Here is a 20627-nt window from a genome sequence, read left to right as displayed (position 1 = left end):
TAAAGAAATTGGTTCTGGATGATTCATTTTTAGTCAAGCATGACGGACGTAGTTGAATTTTGAAAGCTTCAGCACAATAAACCGATTTTAGGATTTTCATTCGACGTAAAGGACTAATTTTATTCCATTCCTCATCGCGACGTACTGAACTGTATCAACGAAAGCATGTACAAACTTGCTCCTTTAGTTCTTCAAAATGACAGCGGCATTCCAGTAGAAGGTTTCCTGGAACTTTTAACTGCTTATCTAAAATCAACTTTTGCAATATGGGACTATAATATTTTCCTCAAAAAACAAGGTATCTGCATTGGTTCTGTCATTGCCCCGTTATTAAGTGACTTGTATTTGGCTAAACTAGACAAAATAGCGAACAGTGGTGTTGAAGGCACAAATGTGAAAAACGTTTTTCGTTTTCTTGACGACTATCTCGTGTTTCTTGATTGCAACCAAGGTACCTTTCAAGTTGAATTCGCAAAAGCTTTGGCCATTTTCTCAGAATGTTTATCACCATTAATTAACCTTGACGCATGAACTGCCAGAAAATGGGTTTTTAAGATTTTTGGGAATCGGGCATTCCTTTCAAGACGGATCACCTTTGCTGGTCGTATGAGCCAAGAGGCAAAGACCAATTCTTCGATTTGACTGAGCCCACTCCAAGTTAGTAAAAAGAAATGTGATTCAAGGAAATTTTAGAAACGCGCAAATGAAATCTTGTGATCACAAAATGGAAACGACAATTTTAACCCAAACAATAAGATAGGAAAAGGCAGGTTACCTAAACAAGCTCTTGGCCTCAGTTGCAGAACCAATGCTCAGAAAATCAAAACAGCCTACTTCCGCACAGACCACCAGTAAGAAGGCAGTCGTTATGCCCTACGTGCATCGCATTTCGCACAATATGAAAAAAATTGGAAAACGAGTTGGTGTTGAGGTCGTCTTTAGTGCTCCTCAGAAACTTTCTCCGCTTTGCAAACGGGTCCGAATGAACCACGTAAAAAGAGAAGTGAAGCATGCAGCACCAACAGAGTTTCGTGCCGTGCGCATATTCAGTTTTTATTCTATTGCAATGTCTTCTGGTAAGCAATATATTGGTTAGACTGGACTTTGTCTAAATCGAAGACTAAAAGAGCATGACTGCAACGTAAGCGTTCAAAAGTGCTGCCACATCGGTATTCATTGCCGGGATGGTTAAGCTGTGGAAACAGGCTGTTTGCCCCAGTTTGAAAAAGAGACAGAAACAAGATGCCCCGTGAGATCATTGAAGCAGCCAACATAGCATCATTAAATGACAGCTGCATTAGCAAGCCTTCTTTTTGTCTATCAGAAAAAGAACTTGCCTATCTGACACCAAATTCGAGGCATTAGCTGTGCAACCTTCCCACCATGTCTACTTGATTTTTTAGCACTTTCATCACATTTGACCACATCTTACAGCTAACCTTGTGGAAATAGGTTGTCGAAAAGCTAACCTCGGCCTTTGAAAGGGGACGGCTATCGTATGCGATGACTTTCTCCAGTCCGTCGCTTTTTTGAACGAGGACGGCGCCTAGCCCACGCTGCTTGAGTCACTACAAACTTCAGTATCAGCGTTTTCATCAAAATGCACGAGGATCGGTGGGGACTGTAAACGTAAGGGTTGAAATGTGGGCCAGTTGGTTCATATTAACTTGAAAAAAACCCGTCACATAAGACAAGGGACATGAGAAGGAGTGTACACGCCACATGCGTGTACACTCCTTCTCTTGTCCCTGGTCTTTTGTGACTGGTTTTTTTCAAGTTACTGTAAACGTTGAAGTTCTTTTGAAGGCTTCTGCTTGCAGCGCTTCCCATTTAAAACGCACATCTGTCTTCGTCAGTTGGGTCAGGGGCTCGACGACGCGCGAAAATTTTTTCACAAGTCGTCGGTATTGTGCGCACAGTCCGAGAAAATCTGCACACTGCTTTTTTTGGTCGCCGGTGGAAACTATTCAATAGCAGCTGTTTTATGCGGGTCTGGCGTACTCTCTCCTTGCTAACGATGTGGCTTAGAAACAGCAGCTCTTCGTAGGCAAAGTGGCATTTCTCTGCTTTGAAGGTTAGACCAGACGACTGGATGGCGCCTAGTACTTTTCTGTCTCTTGAGGTGCTTTCAAAGTTACAATCGAACAGAACGACGTGATTTATTTATTTATTTATTTTATATACTGCGATCTAGTAGAAACATAGCATGGTGGGAAAAAACAATCAAAACACAAGCATATAAACACACTCAAATTCATACAATTTGCAGGCCCTTTTCAAACATCAGTAAAGAATTATGATTAACAGCCTCGCTATTAAGTTTGTTCCATTCAGTAATTGTCCTGAGAAAAATGAATATTTAAAAAGAGTTATTTCGGCGCGTTCAAAGGGGTTAATGTTAGTGCATGCATTTGTCTTCTGCTAAAAATAATTGGAAGTATTAACTTTATGCTGACGATTTTATAAGCTGGAAGAAAAACTTAAACCGACAAACACGATTGTGCGCAACGACTGGGGGGTAACCCACTTCGCCCTTACGAACTGACTCGCAGATGCACGGCCATATGAGTTAAAAACAAATCTAACTACTTTATGCTGCATTCGCTCTTATTTCTGAATGTTTGTTAACGTGAAAATGGGTCCCAGATGATTACAGCATATTTATTATGGACGGATGAGGGAATTGTACGCCAGTAGACGAACACTAAGTGGGGATGACTTTAGTGAGCGCCTGAAGAAAAAGAGTTTCCGCATTGAATGGGCTATGACACCGTTTGTGTGTCTGACCACGAAAGGCTGTTATTAATTGATAGGCCCAAATATTTATACTCTGTCACCTCTAAATATACCAGACAAATTTGCCACTTCAAGCCGGCCAGTACTGTATCGATTACTCGCTGAAACGTCGCTGGTGCGGAACAGAGACCAAATGGCATCACCTTGAACTCAAACAGCCTATCCGGAGTGATGAATGCTGTCTTATCGCGATCTCTTTCATCAGCCTCAAGTTGCTAGTAACCGCTCTTGAGGTCCATCGATGAGAAATACTTGGCGTTGCAGAGGGCGGTCCGGTGTGTCGTCGATGCGGGGGAGGGGGTAGACGTCCTTTGTTATGCTGTTCAAACGGCGGTAATCAACGCAGAATGGAACTGCGCCGTCTTTCGCACTAGAACAACTGGTGCCGCCGATGGGCTTTTTGAAGTTTCGATTTCGTCGTCGCGAAGCATTTGATCCACTTGGTCCCGGATGGCTTGTCGTTATCGCGGCGACACACGGTAGGGGCTTTGACGGAGAGGTCGGGCGTGCTGGTCGGTTATAATATGGTGCTTTGCAAATGGCGTTTGTCGGACCTACGGCGATGTCGAAAAACACTCACTGTAGCTTCGAAGCAGATTGCGGATCTGGTCTTGTCTGTTCTGGGGTGTGTTCTCTTGGTCAGGCGAATCTTCTGCGGAGCGGTCGGAGAGGGCGAAGGAGTCTCGTACGTCGGATATTTCGTCGAAGGAAGCAACTGTCTCTCCTCTGTTAATGTGCCGGTATTCTTCGGTGAAGTTAGCAGTACTTCGGCCTGGCCATTGCGGAAAAGTGCGACGCCTCTTGCGATGATGATTCCTCGGCCTAGAAGCAACTGCATGTTCCCCTCGATGATGGCTTCAGCGTTAATGGCTTTCGTGGCGCCTACGGTCACGATAACGCTTGAGCGGGGTGGGACGCTCAATTTTTTCTCCAGGACACTCAAGGCAACATGATCGATATAAATCTGGTCGTGTCTTGCATCGCAAACAAAGCGATAAAGCGACGTGTTGGCAGCCTTGAAGAATTTGCAAACACTTCAAAGATTCGCGGCAATATGCCTGTTACTGATATGTGTTGAAGAAAGATTATTAACATGGGCGCCCCACGTCCTCGTACTGCATAACGTTACATCCAATGATTTAAAGGCGTCCATCTTACTCGATCATTGTGCCTGTGAGCTATAACAACGGGCGGTGAAATGCACGTTTTCCCCCATTGAGAATGGGTACTGCTTTAGTTTTCTCTTTAGCAAGTTCACTGATCACCATGTGGCTAGTAATGAGAGCGCGCGGTTTGCGGCATCTGCTAAGCATTGTATTTAATGCAAAAAAACAGCGCGAACAAACGGGGACTAGACGAAGAATACACAGGAACAAGAATACACAGGACAGCGCTTGTTCCTGTGTATTCTTCGTCTAGTCCCCGTTTGTTCGCGCTGTTTTTTTGCATTATGTATCACCAACTCGCCCGCTTATCTATCCCATTGTATTTAATTGAAAGAGAAGAATATGCGGGTGTCGTCTGCGTATATAATGTATTTTGCATGGCTACTGACGTTAGGGATATCATTTGTCAATATAATGAACAGGAATGGCCCCAAATCGCTACCCTGAGGGACACCTTTCTAAATTCTTATAATGTGCTAAGAGGAATTATTAATGACTATGTAGTGAGACCACGAGCCCAGATAGGATTTAGTTAGGCTGAGATCATGCCCGCGCATGCCATAGTGCTCTAGTTTTGCAAAAAGAATATTGTGCTTTAAGCAATACTGAAATCAACAAAAATGCCAAGATATAGAAGCTGCGTCTTGAAATTCTGTACTATGTATTCTTTTTGTATATGCACTAAAGGATCTGTACCAAACCGCGAGAAATAGAGGCACGGCATTGTTGCGAGCTTCTAGACGGCAACATTATAACACTCAATTCTCAGCTTCTGGAGCCATCCCAAAGAAAACGTGGATGCCAGTCACGCAGCTACAGAGATAGCATTAAAAATGGATTCGGCGAAATATCACGCGCAGTTGAGAACAGGCTGAGTGACCGCTTCTCATCGGCGTCTCAAACTGTCAGTCACGACTAGCCCCATTTCAGACGCCAGGGGACGCCACAGCCGACTCAGCCTACTTGCCGCCACTTGATAAGGACACCTTAGAACACATAATAAGGCACTCTCGGAAAAGGCGCGCCGTTGGCGTAGATGCATAACTGCGGATGATATCGCGTAACCTGCAAATATCGGCACAACCGGTTCTTCTTATTCTGAGCGCTATTTTATATTCGGGCCTCATACCCGATGAAATGAAGCAAGCACGCGCTCCATCCACCTATTCAAGAGCGGCGATCCTTCGAAGGCCGAAAATTATCGTCCGATATCCGTACTGTCTACATTATCTCAAATACTGAAAAAAAAGCGTTTTTTTCGATGTTATGTACAGTTTTGTGTAAAAAGCGTAGCTTTTTCGCACCCTCTCACTACGAATTCATAGCAGGCAGTGGTACGAACGTGTTTTGTTAAAACCTGTCAGATTATCTGCATGAAACATTTGAGCAAAATCAGATCGCGTGCGCTCTCTTCTTGGATTTAGCCAAGGCTTTTGACTCCGTTAGTCGGGACCTACTATGCAGCAAACTGTATAGCTATGGATTCCGCGGTCACTTTTATGATCTTTTGCGTAATTATCTGTCACAATGATCGCAGATACTCTGTTTAGGGGATTCAAAAAGTGAGATAAATTTCACTCAAGCAGGAGTACCACAAAGATCAGTGTTATCACAATTACTATTTAACATTTAAGTTAATGATTTTAGCTCGGTTATCCGCTACAGTAATATTTATCATTATGAAGACGGTACACTTATTATTGCTGTGCATATAAATTATGAGAGCGCTGTGTCCCTGCAGCAGTTGGATATTTGCAGACTCCATGGCATAATTCCAAAAAAAATTAGATAAAAGTAAGCCCATCCAAGACGCGACTGGTATGTTTTCATAATCCGCTGCGAACTGTGAATGCAAAAATACCAGTTTATCTTCATTGTCACGAATCCACGTCCTGCTCATGCACTCCCATTAAGTACACTGATTCAATAAAATATCTTGGAGTCTACTTTGATTCAGACTTGGCGTGGAACAAACACGCCTTTTATTTCTACATGACTTCGTGAAGCTGCTTGCTAAATGTGCCGTTTACGATCGATCGTTCCACTACGAATAAAAAAAAGCTATCCTGCATTCCTTAGCATACTCGGTTGTACGGTATGGCATAGCCTGTTTTTTCAACTGGTGATTGTTTTGGAAAGACAAAATTAATGGACTACTCAATAACACTTTTCAAAGTATTGCCTATAATACCAATCCCCCTGTGTCAGGGCCTACGTTGTTTAAGTATTTAAAACTTCCGGATTTTGACACTCTTTTTCTCTCTAACATTGTACCCAAATACTTTTGGAACACTGACTTCAGACAGCGACGCAGCATCGGGATAACATTACGTACCAGCTCTGGTTCTGAAATACCTTCGATGAGAACACATTACGGAAAAAGCGTAAGAAAGTACTGCATTCCCCAGACGTTTAATCGCCTCCCTAAAACAGTATTACGGCAAACAACACGACCCGGAGTAAAAAGAGCGTCAATTGAACTTCAAAAATAATTGGTGCTTCGGGCTTTAATTCAGTGTTTTATGATGTTTTGGAGCATCCGATACAGTTACTTTCATCGTGTATGTGCGCAACGGCATTGTTTGATGTGGACATTCTTTTTCTTTATTTTGCCTCCTGTTTATGTTGATATCATTGAAAGCGTATTAAACATGCATAAATAATTTGTTTAACATACTTGTAAATTGCAATTATGAGTTTTAGTGTTTTCTCTAACAGTGTGTTTAAAAGCTTTTATTTTATTGAAAAAATGGATACCATTGTCTCCGAATGCTGGAGCTGTCCCGCTGCTGGCCACTGCCATATAAGCCATGTAGGGGCTTCGGCAGGCCCGGCAAGATATCATATGTATTCTATGATGAGTAATAAAGATTTATTACTGATTATTATTACTGATTAATAATAATAATAATAATAATAATAATAATAATATTATTATTATTATTATTATTATTATTATTATTATTATTATTATTATTCGTAAAATCAGGCAGAATCATAAGTGGCTAAGCCCTGTAATTATGCGGGCGATCGCGAACAGAGACTGGCTTTGGAAACGTTCTAAACGTAATCCCAGAAAGGCAAACCTCCGTTCGGAGTACAGGGCTGCTTTACGCATCCAAGTCCCTTAAACAAGTCCGGAAATTCTGTAGAGATCCAATCGCTGAGGTTTAGGTGACTTGAAATCGTGTGAGTGCGAGGTACGAGACCGAGGCGCTCACACGTAGAGAGTCCCAACAGTGCCTGCCTGCCCTTTATTACAATAAGAGTTTGCGTGCACCATTCTGTCGCCAACTGAGGCCGCTAAGGAGGCAGTCCTAAAGTGCTCAATGACATTTTCTTCGCAACTAGTCAATAGCATCTTGCTTGACCATATTGTCACGAGGTGGTGACGGGAACTCCGCCGGGGTCACGTAGCACCGACTGGGGTCCGGTCTTGAGGAAGGCACAGAGCAGCTCGTAAGAGAATACTTTAATAGGCTGGCTTACGCCCACTAAGAACAGCTCTGAAAACTCAGCGGCGGCGATAGCAGCGAACGTGCTCGGCGGTCGTCGACTAACAGAATGCCCGCCGCTCTTAGCCGTGCTCGATTTTAAAGGCGGCAAGGAAAGTTCCAGAACATAGTAGGCACACTTGCGCAAGGCTAGGAAAAATCGAGATAACTCTGGTCGCGTCTCGCGTCCCAGAAAACTGATAATGCGGCGTGCCTGCCGCGATAAGAAGATCAGACAAAAAGCAAGCTTCGCGGCAATATATTAGCAGCATAGCCTAGTTGTGCAGAGGGAATGTGGCAGAAAATTTTCTTGAGCGCCAGTCTCACTCTTGACGTACAGTATTTGCCAAAAGTAACCAGGATGCATGGTTTGCTTATCAGTCGTAGATTTCAGCTATTATGCCAGCCCTCGAGCTCTAAATCTCTGTGTGGCAAGGAGAACCCTTGTCCTCTACTTCCGAGAAGTTTTTTATCTTTAGGGAAGCCGGTAGTTCTCCATTATTCGAATGAGAAGCAAACCATGCAGCCTGGTTACCTTTCGCGAAGGCTGTACCTTTTTGTCTTCCCACTTTAGCGTCGATTAGCCAATCCTGCGCCGTATCGCTTGCGACGCCGCTGATTTCCACTCTCAGAATCTTTAACTCGCTTTCATTTTCCTGTAACGCTTCACTAACACGTTACACTCTGCCAATGGTTTCCGCTTTGCAACAAATGGTAAAGTGATTCCGCCTTCCTCAAATTGCGCCGAACTTTTTTCACGCCAGTCATTTCCTAGGTGCATGAATTTTGTTCCAAGAAGTGCGTCGACAAGCAGGGCCTTCTTGAACGCGTCCCTCCAGCGCGCCTCGACCGCTTGTCTCTCCTCAAGCAGCACAGGTAATTGGCCCAACATTGTAACCGTATTGGCAAAGGCTGGCCCTGCAAAGGACCAGCAAAGGTGGAACCTGTTGCAATATTGGGCCGATCGCCTGCTTCAAACATGTTTCTCGACATCGCGCACTTTTGCTGCTTGCTATTCCTATTCCCAGGCCTGCGCCTGACTCGTTTCAACCTCGGCTGCTTTGCAAAAGTCTATTTCCTCTGAAAGGGTCAAAATTTCGGTGTGAAAAGATCCATACGATCGTCATAGCCGAGCAAAAATCTTGCTTGTGTATTTTGCATCTTGACTGTACATCGCAGTTTGCTATAGCAACTGTGACGCCACGCGGAAAGAGTTTGGCTGGGGCGACCATCGAATAGACATTGGCTGGTATGGACCAAAATCGATGTATAACAAAACTGGGCGTGCCCGACACGGTGGCGACCTCGAAATTCGGCCCAGGCCATGACCAAAGTTTGGCCAGGGCTCGCCCGAAATTAGACCTTGGCCGCGTTGGAACAAATAGATGTACAACCAAAGCGACCCAGCTCGACACTATATGGCGTTCTGTAAATACGGCCCCGCTCAATTTCAGATGTTTGGCCCGGGCGACCCCCGAAATTTGTCCTTGCCCCATTTAGACCAAATCAATGTCCATCCATAATTGACCCTGCCTGACACAATGGCAATCTCCACATTTGGGCCGGACCATTTCCAAAAGTTTGGCTTGGGCGACCCCTGAAATTTGGCCTTGCCGATTTGGACCAAAATTGATGCCTAAGCACAACTGACCGTGTCCGCGGCCTGCAAATTTGACCCGGGTCATTTACAAAGATTTTGTCCGGACCACCCCGAAAAAGTAATAATAGTAATAATAATAATAATAATAATAATAATAATAATAATAATAATAATAATAATAATAATAATAATAATAATAATAATTGGTTTTTGGGGAAAGGAAATGGCGCAGTATCTGTCTCATATATCGCTGGACACCTGAACCGCGCCGTAAGGGAAGGGATAAAGGAAGCAGTGAAAGAAGGGAAGAAAGGTGCCCGTAGTAGAGGGCTCCGGAATAATTTCGACCACCTGGGGATCTTTAACGCGCACTGGCATCGCACAGCACACGGGCGCCTTAGCGTTTTTCCTCCATAAAAACGAAGCCGCCGCGGTCGGGTTCGAACCCGGGAACTCCGGATCAGTAGTCGAGCGCCCTAACCACTGAGCCACCGCGGCGGGTGAAAAAGTAGCTCGCAGCTTCGAGATTTTCGCCAACTCGTTGCTATAGTGTTGCTTGTGGCGTTACGATTTACGTCACCACGCTTTCCCACATCACAGATCGGCTTAAGCGGAGTTAAACCCCGGATATTTTTTTTTCTCTGAGAAGTCGACCTCTAACCCTCTCGTGTTTTGTTCCAGACACAAGCCTATCTCATATCATCGAATCTTTTAGGCTTCCCATATTCCAAGTTTCCGCTTTTATCTGTAGATCTCGCAGAAATTACTCAAACGTTTTATCGTCTTCCTGGAATTGGGAACGAAGAACCTACCTTTCAGAAGCATCGCTGCTGTGGTGTGCAGTATTCCTCAAACTTCTGAACGATGACTGCGTAGTCCTTCTATTGCGTGGACGCGTCAGGCGGAAGGTGTTGAACACGTTGATGATATCTTGTCCGATTAAATGCAAGAAATCCAACAGCCTTCTCCGCATTCGTGCGTTCCTTGCCTGTTGCCTTGAAATGCAGGTCGATGCGCTGCTTGAATTACAATTTTGCACTGCGTTGTTAGAGAGGATGAGAGGACCAGGAGGCGGAAAGGATTTTTTCATGCTATCCACTCCAATCTCCTGGTCAAACCTCTTCCCAGAAACACCCATCGGCAACACCAGGAGCCCTGCCGCCGAGACAGGGCAAAGACGCTCCGCAAATATTACGGCTCCGAGACGTATGCCATGTGGGTGGACGCCGCAATCTTCGGGCGAGTAGCGACGGTAGCCCTAGTGATCTACACTCTTCAATCTCTTGCTACATTCCCCTTCCTTTAGGTTTCCTCTTTCGAAGTGGCTGAGGAGGTAGCCATCGCCCTACGAAACCCATTATACTCTCACAGATTCGAAATCTGCATTACTAAATGCAGCGCGCGGGCGAGTTCATGTATAAAAGTACGTCTTGCTAGTGTAGTCGAGGGTTCGACGACATGCCGTCTGGTCAGGAATCATGGCTTGATGAGGTTCACTGGTCACTGACCAAGGTCAACAAAATAATGACGTTTCGGGAGCGCTACGGTTCCTTGTTCACAATGAGCAACCAGTTGGACGTCCCGGGCTTTTTGCAGCGGTTACTATCGTTCTGAGGCATTTCGCGTAGATACGGTGCAATGTGCCGTCATTCTTTATTTATTGGTTGGGCGTAGTCTGGATGATTAATGACTCGAGATTTTGGCGGGCTGATACATTCTTTTCCGTTGTCACTATATCAGCTTCATCCCAGTTGATTTCATGACCAGTCTCTTGCGCATGCTCCGCGATTGCGTTCGTTGTCAGTTTTCCTTTTCGTGCATCGTACTGATGTTCTTTCAGGCGTCTCTTGAAATCTTTCGTTTTGCCTACGTAAACTGATAAACAATCGGCGCAGGCAATCGTGTAAAACCTCGCCGGGAAAACTGGCACGAGGGAGCTGGTCTTTCACGTTTACAAGCTCATTTCTTATCTTGCTTGTTGGGACATGTGTAACATGGACGCCGTGCTTGCGGAACATCCGCGCCAGCGCCTCGCTAATCCCTGATACATACGGGATAGCAGCTCGTTTCGGTTTCGGTCCGTTAGCACTTTCGTCTTCCCGGGCAGTAGGCTTGCTTGATAGAGCCCCTCTTTGCGTGCTCCGAATGAAGGAAAGCGGGTAGCCGTTTCTTTTGAAATCTTTCTCTCCGGTCTTCATTTCCTGGTTTAGGGCGGCGTCTTCACGGCATACTTCCCTGGCACGGTTGATTAGAGATACAACCACTGACCGCTTATGACTGACAGGGTGTGCTGAATTGAAATTTAGGTACCTTCCGGAATGCGTCGGTTTCCGGCAGACGCGAAAACTAAGACCTGTCGGAGTACGGGTTAGCACGGTGTCGAGGACCGGAAGGCAGCCGTCGGTCTCTTCCGCAACAGTAAAGTTGATTCAGGGCTCAATGGCATTAAGGTGATCGAGGAATGTGCGGGTGTGCTTCCGGTCTATGACGCAGAAGCCGTCGTCCACATACCTCATAAAAACTTTTGATCGTGGTTGGAAGGTGGCCAAAGCTTTGTTTCGATGGCTTCGGTAGCGATGTTAGCAGCTGTGACCGAGATGGCTGCCCCCTTTGCTGGGCCAGAGGTCGGTTGGTATAAGTTGCCGCTGTACGTAAAATATGTGTTGGCAAGACAGAACTGCAAAAGTTGGCAAGGTTCCGCTGCTTCGAGCGGTGTCCGATCCTGCCACGAGGTGACATTCTCGAGACGTTTCTTAGATGTCTCAACTGCGAGATCAACAGGCACGCTTGTAAAAACCGAGCAGATGTCGAAAGAAACGATCTCATCTGTGTCTTCTGGGCGCCCTCTTTGACCTTGTTGATGATGTCGGATGAATTCTTGATGTCTGGGCCTGTCTTGCCCACCAGCGGAGACAGAACTCCATGAAGGTACTGTGACAACGAGTATAAAGCAGACTTTCTAAACTCCACAATTGGGCGCAATGGAATGCCTTGTTTATGCACCTTTGGTAGTCCGTATATGGCGGGCGTGAGCCGTTTGTACATAGCAACTGATAATAAAGCCGTTTCATAGACGGAGGGATGTCCTTGAAGATTTCTGCTAGCATTTTTTGAAGAGACGTCTGCACTTTGGGAGTAAGGTCTTTCGGGATCCGGCAGTAAGTGGCCTCGTCCTGAAGCTTGGCCTCCATTTTTTCCTTGTAAGAAGACCGCTCAAGGATAACAGTGACATTCCCTTTATCTGCCGGTAGGACGGCTATATCCTTGTTAGCCTAGAGGCTTCGGATCGCTGAGCGTTCATCTTGACCAAGAGGGCGGTTTGATGACGTCTTCTTCATGCGTGACAACACACCTATCGCCTTCGTTCGAACTTCGTCCTGAACGTCTCGTTCCAGAAGTCCTACTGGCCCTTCTATGGCACATGCAACCTTTCGTGGGTCCGGTGCCTTCCCTTGGTTGAAATTCAAACCTAGGCTGATCACCTTGGCTTCGGATGGATTCAATTTGTAGGATGACAGGTTCCGTGTTTCGAGGATTGTTGCGGCCCTGGTCGCTATCCCCTTTTCAGCAAGTATAGTCTACAGCTTTTGATCCTGCGATTTCAGATCTCTCTCCTCTCTTCTGTACCTTTCTTGGTTCGCAACTAACTGAACGCTGCCGAGGACATCCGGAGCGATAAATTCCAATTGTCGCTTTTCAAAGAACAGCTCAGTTTCGAAGCGCTTCTTTGTCAGCTTGCATTCTTCAATCCTTGCTTGAAGGAGATGACGTTCAGCTTTTGCAACCACATGCGGAACAATACGTGTCTTTGCCGGTTTCTTTCGACGCAAGGATCTTGAAATAACGTGGTTAGACTTACAATCGAGGTTGAAACGCAGGTGCGTGTGGTAAGCAGCAAGTCTTGCTGAGATGCTTACAAAACGGCGTATTCCGGTGACGGCCGGTTGTCGATACTGATGGCGTAAAATGATGTACTCGACGGTTCGACGGCGTACCGTCTGGTCAGCAATCATGGCTTGATGAGGTTAACTGGTCATTGACCAAGGCCAGCAAAATAATGACATTTCGGGAGCGCTACGGCTCCCTTGTTCACAATGAGCAACCAGCTGGACGTCCCGGGCTTTTTGTAGCGGTTACTATCGTTCTGAGGCATTTCGCGTAGATAGGGTGCAATCTGCCGTCATTCTTATTTATTGTGTTGGGCGTAGTCTGGATGATTAATGACTCGAGATTTCGGCGGGCTGACACATTCTTTTCCGTTGTCACTATATCTGCTTCATCCCAGTTAATTTCATGACCAGCCTCTTGCGAATGCCCCGCGATTGCGTTCGTTGTCGCTTTTCCTTTTCGTGCATCGTACTGATGTTCTTTCAGGCGTCTCTTGAAATCTTTCGTTTCGCCTATGTAAGCTGATGAATAGTCGGCGCAGGCAATCTTGTAAACCACGCCGGGAAATTTGGCACGACGGAGCGGGTCTTTCACGTTTACAAGCTCATTTCTTATTTTGTTTGTTGGGGCATGTGCAACATGGACGCCGTGCTTGCGGAACATCCGCGCCAGCGCTTCGCTGATCCCTGATACATACGGGATAGCGGCTGGTTTCGGTTTCGGTGCGTTAGCACTTTTGTCTTCACGGGCAGTAGCCTAACTTTATAGAGCCACTCTTTGCGTGTTCCGAATGAAGGAAAGCGGGTAGCCGTTTCTTTTGAAATCTTTTCCCACGGTCTTCATTTCGTGGTTTAGGGCGGCGTCTTCACGGCATACTTCCCTGGCGCGGTTGATTAGAGATGCAACCACTGACCGCTTATGACTGACAGGGTGTGCTGAATTGAAATTTAGGTACGTTCCGGAATGCGTCAGTTTCCGGTAGACGCGAAAAATAGGACCTGTCGGAGTACGGGTTACCACGGTGTCGAGGAACGGAAGGCAGCCGTCGGTCTCTTCCTCAACAGTAAAGTTGATTGAGGACTCAATGGCATTAAGGTGATCGAGGAATGTGCGGGTGTGCTTCCAGTCTATGACTCAGAAGCACTCGTCCACATACCTCAGAAATACTTTTGATTGTGGTTGGAAGGTGGCCAAAGCTTTGCTTTCGATGGCTTCGATAGCGATGTTAGCAGCTGTGACCGAGATGGCTGCCCCCATTGCTGGGCCAGAGGTCGGTTGGTAGAAGTTGCCGCTGTACGTAAAATATGTGTTGGTGAGACAGAACTGCAAAAGTTGGCAAAGTTCCGCTGCTTCGAACGGTATCCGATCCTGCCGCGAGAAACCTGTACATCAGTTGCTATGTACAAACGGCTCAGCGCCCGCCATATAAGGACTACCATAAACCAGGGATTCCCCTGCGCCCAATAGTGGATTTTAGATAGTCTGCTTTACACTCGTTGTCACAGCACCTCCATGGAGTTCTCTCTCTGCTGGTGGGCAAGACAGGCACAGACATCAAGAATTCATCCGACTTCATCAACAAGGTCAAGAAAGACACAGATGAGATCGTTTCTTTCGACGTGTGCTCGCTTTTTACAAGCGTGCCTGTTGATCTCCCAGTTGAGACAAGTGAGCAACGTCTCGAGAATGGCACCTCGTGGCAGGATCGGACACCGTTCGAAGCAGCGGAAATATGCCAAATTTTGCAGTTCTGTCTCGCCAACACATATTTTACGTACAGCGGCAACTTACACCAACCGACCTCTGGCCCAGCAATGGGGGCAGGAAGCCATCGAGAGCAAAGCTTTGGCCACCTTCCAACCACGATCAAAAGTGTTTATGAGGTATGTGGACGACGGCTTCTGCGTCATAGACCGGAAGCACACCCGCACTTTCCTCGATCAACTTAATGCCAATGAGCCCTCAATCAACTTTGCTGTTGAGGAAGAGACCGACGGCTGCCTTCCGTTCCTCGACACCGTGGTAACCCGTACTCCGACAGGTCTTATTTTTCGCGTCTACCGGAAACCGACGCATTCCGGAAGGTACCTAAATTTAAATTCAGCACACCCTGTCAGTCATAAGCGGTCAGTGGTGGCATCTCTAATCAACCGTGCCAGGGAAGTATGCAGTGAAGACGCCGCCTTAAACCACGAAATGAAGACCGTGAAAAAAGATTTCAAAAGAAACGGCTACCCGCTTTCCTTCATTCGGAGCACGCAAACAGGGGCTCTATCAAGCAAGCCTACTGCCCGGGAAGACGAAAGTGCTAACACACCGAAACTGAAACGAGCCAAAAGAGCCACAACTGCGGCTAGTTGGAAATGCATTCTTGAAGGTATCGGTGAGCGGTACCAAAATACAGAAAGGGAGGTACACACAGGACAAGCGCTTTCTAACAACTGTTTATTCTCTGAAGAGGCATGACTATATGCACATATTAACGCCAAATCATACACAGAAGAGGGAAGAGCACACGGCGCTGTCAAGAGTGATATAAAGGAAAAAATATATATAATAAAAAATATTATATATGTATATAATAAAAAGATCAACACGTGCCTTCACAACAGCCGTAGATTAGTATTCCTGAAGTAGTTTAAATCAGTTCTCCCTAGAATCACCGAAGGGGAGCTGACGCATTGGTTATCTGCAGCAACATGGATATCGAAAGCTTCGATAATTTCGCGTTCCCGCCTGTTTCTGGCCCGACCTATTATCTTGGTGCTTTTTTAGCATCGGGGCGCATTTGCAGTGTGCGCAATGTGGTGCCAGATTCCCCCGACGCTAAAAAACACCAAGGTTATAGGTCGGGCCAGAAACAGGCGGGAACGCGAAATTATCGAAGCTTTCGCTATCCATGTTGCTGCAGATAACCAATGCGTCAGCTCGCGTTCGGTGAGGCTAGGGAGAATTGAATTAAACTACCTCAGGAATAGTAATCTTCGGCTGTTGTGAAGGCACGTGTTGATCTGTTTATTATATATATATTTTTTTATTCTTTAATATTGTAATTTTTTTCCTTTATATCGCTCTTGTCAGCGCCGTGTGCTCTTCCCTCTTCTGTGTATGATTTGGCGTTAATATGTGTATACAGCCATGCCTCTTCAGAGAATAAACAGTTGTTACAAAGCGCTTGTCCTGTGTGTTCGTCCCTTTCTGCATTTTGATAGCGCTCACCAATACCTTCAACGAAACGAGCCGCTATCCCGTATGTATCAGGGATCAGCGAGGCGCTGGCGCGGATGTTCTGCAAGCACGGCGTCTATGTTACACATGTCCCAACAAGCAAGATAAGAAATGAGCTTGTAAACGTGAAAGACCAGCTCCCTCGTGCCAGTTTTCCCGGCGTGGTTTACAAGATTGCCTGCGCCGACTGTTCATCAGTTTACATAGGCGAAACGAAAGATTTCAAGAGACGCCTGAAAGAACATCAGTACGATATACGAAAAGGAAAACTGACAACGAACGCAATCGCGGAGCATGCGCAAGAGACTGGTCATGAAATCAACAGGGATGAAGCAGATATAGTGACAACGGAAAAAATTTATCAGCCCGCCGAAATCTCCAGTCATTAATCATCCAGACAACGCCCCAACACAATAAATAAGAATGACGGCAGGTTGCACCCTATCTACGCAAAATGCCTCAGAACGATAGTAACCGCTACAAAATGCCCGGGACGTCCTGCTGGTTGCTCATTGTGAACGAGGGAGCCGTAGCGCTCACGAAACATCATTATTTTGTTGACTTTGGTAAGTGACCACTGAACCTCATCAATACGTCTTGCTAGACTAGTTTGTGGAACATTGCCTAACAAACGGAAAGCAGCGCCCGTCCTGCCTGTCTTTCTGTGTAGTTTGTGTGAAATTTAGCGCAGTTTTTACCTTTCTTAGGCGAGTTCACGTCCCTGCTATTTTCATACTGACCTCTCCCAGTGTCAACCCGCCGGCCACGTGGAGTTTCTGGGCGCCACCAACAGCTTAGTCTGAGGTCTCGTACACCATACACCGCGAAAAGGCGGCCCCCACATAACAGTTCTCCCGGGAGCGCATGCGCATGTTCAATGAGCTGACTCAGGCCTAAGCATACTTGTTAAATTTGATTCTAATGTAGAGGAAGTTGCATTATATATCACGCATTGCTCGCGGCTTGAAAAGTAACTCTCAATCAGTTGAAGTGCTCGTCCTCGTATACCATTCTTATTCAATTTTTTACATGATTCACAACCGTTCGTCAGAGAGCTACCCGATCGACACAAATCCAGATTATTTCTTGGTATTTTGCAACTCAGGAATGTCGTTGGCTCCTCGCATAGATATGACCCGCGTAAGCGCAAAATCCAAGTGAATGCCAAAAGAAAATCCACTATAGCAGGGAGAGCCTCATGACTCAAAGAGTGCAGCTGCAGCAAACATTGCATGAGGGCTACTGTGAAAGCACAGTGTGTGGAATAAATGGCACCATAGGTCCGCAAAGGGACACTTTGCTAAAAGATCAGCCATCACATTAGCATCCATGCCGCAATGTTCAGGTCGCCAGTGAAACAGCCGTTGTTTAAAATTTGGTGGAGTGAAAATTGTTGGGGTATTGCTCAGATCATCCCTCGATCCTTCGAACGCAGTCGGGACAGAAAGGATGTTAGCAAGTGTAATGACATAATTAACATTGCACGAAATATTTTATAAGGCCAACTCAATCGCTAGAAATTTGGCACCGAATATAGGCGCATAATCAGCGGCCCGAAATGAATGGATCCAGTCTCGAAGCCCTGGAATAAAAAAACGCCAACAGCTGCGTTCTCAGTTTGCTGGGTAGCATCTGTGAAAACAGCAATATAGGTAGAAAATTTGTACAAATACTCCTCTATAAGCTCCTTTAACACATATGCACACAAATGCTTAGAAATTCATGTGAGTGTGGAGTCAAGGTGCACCGCATCATCAGTCCGCAAGTTCTGAACAAGGACTACAGAACTGATTGTGACTGAAATTTTTGACAGGAGAGAATCTGTGAACACAATCTGTGGAAGCTTTACCTAGGTCAAATAATGCTATAAAACAGAGCCGGATTTGTCTTAAATACTGCGCTAGCCAATCCTTGAGTAGGCTCTAAAGTTCCCAGAAAAATTCGCACAGTGAGAAGCTGCTACCGTGACGACGAGAAACTCATACGAGCACCTCTGTCTTGATTTTCTCCTTCCAGGTGTACATCAGGAGAAGCGCCGTCCTCAGAAACATTTCCCGCCGTCTCTTCGCCCAAAGTGCCACGAAGCCTCGCTATGCGTGTGTCGAAGAAGAACTGAGAGAAGAACCGGACTGGCTTCTGTCTAACGCGACGATGGTTACGCAAATAACCAACTTCGAGAGCCTGAGTTAGGCCGCGTGCGCCGACTCATTCTCTCTTGCGATAGAGCATTAAAAGATCAATTAAAGATCAAAGAAATTTTTGTTGACTTTATTAGCTTCAAACCCCAATGAAATCTTCACAGTGGAAAAATTATCTATTGTGTAAATCGAAATCAAAAGACTTATTGGAAGCGAAGTACAAAAAAAAATACGCTATATTTTCGCAATTTCGCACATTTTAACTCAGTCCACATATGTGGGCATCGAGCCTCAAAGCTCCTGCATCTAAAAACAACATAAACAGGTTTTTTCCTTGCTCACTCAGTGTTAGAAATTGGGAAATGTCTAATTATTGCATAATGTGGTTAACGCGATTGTTGTTTAGGGTGATACTTGTAAAAGAGAAAAACATCGTTTTATAGGATACACAGGAAGCATAGCAGGGGGGCGGCCGAAAGTTGGGTGGGCGAATGATATTAAGAAGTTTGCGGGGATAGGGTGGCCACAGCTGGCACAGGACAGTGTTAATTGTAAAGACTTGATAGAGGCCTTTGACCTGCAGTTGGCGTAGTCAGGCTGATGGTGATGATGATGAGGCAAAGATTCCGCGTCTCCTGTACATCTTTGAGGGGCGGTCTTCACGTCTGCACGGTTGCGGACATGGCAGCCGCACATGCAAGGCCCACTGATTGCACCCAGCATAGCGCATTGGTTTGCCAGTAGTGGTTGGCGTGTGGTGAGGTTTTTTGGGATCATATGTTTTTCATTCTGGGTAGAAACAGCGCGGATGGACGATGGACCGAGAACGATGAAACACACATACAAGCGCTGCGTCGCAACTACATGTTTTTTTTTATTCAGAGAAAAATATTTTTATAACTTATTTATAACAAGAAAAATTCCGTAGTAATTCTAGTGTTACGAGCTCTATAAATAATGTCTTTTGTTTTGCTTGTGTTTAACTCCAATTCATTTGCAGTGAGCCATTCAGAGAGCTCACATAGCCAACTGTTAGCGTCTGTCTCTAGATTAGAGAGGCTGAGGCCAGAAAAGAAGACATTTTTGTCATCTGCATAAAGGAGCAATTCTTGTGTAAATGGCTATATCATTTATGTATAACAAAAAAAGGAACGGCCGGAGTACGGAGTATTGAGCACTGGGGCACGCCTATTAAATTTGATTCTAATGTAGAGGAAGTTGTATTATGTATTACACATTGCTTGCGGTTCGATAAGTAACTTTCTATAAGTTCAAGTGCTCGTCCTCGTATGCCATACATCGGGAGTTTATCGAGTAAAATATGGTGTTTAAAAGAATCAAATGCTTTGCGTATTGAACGAAGATTCTCACTGTAAGTAACTTAGGTTCAATGTTTTCTATCAGCCTTTCCTTCACAGACAACAGAGCTAACTCGGTTGACTTATTTTTCTGAAATCGGTACTGGTACGGTGAAATTGCCTTTAATTTATCCAGAAAATCTGAAATTCGACAATAAATAACACGTTCTATAACTTTCAAAACGTACACAATATAGATATTGGTCGATAATTGTTAAAATTGTTTTTGGCCCCACCTTTATCTATAGCAGTTACTCTAGCCAGTTTAAGCTCATCCGGAAATAATCATTCTTAGAGCAAGCAGTTAGAGACATGACTAAGCGGTTTTGCGGTCATGAGAGCCACCTCTTTATTTGGTCTAACCTTAATCTCATCCAAGCCTGCTATTGTTATTGAGAGCGTCAATAATATTTATGATTTCCACTTTATCCGTAGGTTTTAAGAAATCGCTATCTGTTACTCGTGTCTGCACATTATCTACGGGATCATGCGCTGGCATTGTCGGGTTCTTTTTTATTTTTCCCGAAGAGAGAAAGGATTCATTTAACCTTCCAGGCAATTCGGCTGTTGTAAGAGTCACACCACCAACAGTCAGTTCTTCCGGCAGCATATCTGTACTGCATGGACCAAAGATCTCTTTACAAATTTCCCAAAATGTTTGTTCATCACTTCTATTTTCAAACTAATGTTAATAATAGGCATTTTTGCCTTCCTTAAGTATGAGTTCAGTCTGTTGAGGAATTTCTTGTACTCCTTAAGACTTTCAATCCCGCCTTTGTTGCGCTGTTCACCCACCATGAACTATTCTAATAACTTGTTACGTTTCAGTATATCATTGTAAAGCGCCGTAGATATCGATGGCTTTCATGCCTTTTTCTACTTATCCCAGACACTACATGGAATTGCGTGATCATACAGATCCTTAATTATTCTGTAAAAACTAGAAAAGGAGCATGCTG

At 45.3% G+C, this 20627-nt stretch overlaps 1 protein-coding gene across 12 annotated transcripts in view; it reads left to right on the top strand.

Annotated features, from left to right (window-relative positions):
* The window catches only part of LOC144122196 (polyamine-transporting ATPase 13A3-like), a 738347-nt gene that overhangs the window by 671583 nt on the left and 46137 nt on the right, over positions 1 to 20627 (top strand). For 2 of the 12 annotated variants that reach the window (XM_077655782.1, XM_077655781.1), the window contains exon 32: positions 18189 to 18429. The exons of 6 other annotated variants lie outside the window; for them this stretch is intronic. In XM_077655782.1, coding sequence (XP_077511908.1) covers positions 18189 to 18362 — 174 coding nt within the window. In that variant the 3' untranslated portion in view covers positions 18363 to 18429. Of the gene's footprint in view, positions 1 to 18188; positions 18430 to 20627 lie in introns of those variants that run through there. 4 more of the 12 variants (XR_013312839.1, XR_013312844.1, XR_013312840.1 and 1 more) reach the window with 4 other exon arrangements.

The sequence above is a fragment of the Amblyomma americanum genome, chromosome 2 (genome assembly GCF_052857255.1).
Source record: "Amblyomma americanum isolate KBUSLIRL-KWMA chromosome 2, ASM5285725v1, whole genome shotgun sequence".
Lineage (NCBI taxonomy): Eukaryota > Metazoa > Arthropoda > Arachnida > Ixodida > Ixodidae > Amblyomma > Amblyomma americanum.
The sequence above is the reverse complement of the archived record's forward strand: the minus strand, read 5'-3'. Positions and strand labels throughout refer to the sequence as shown.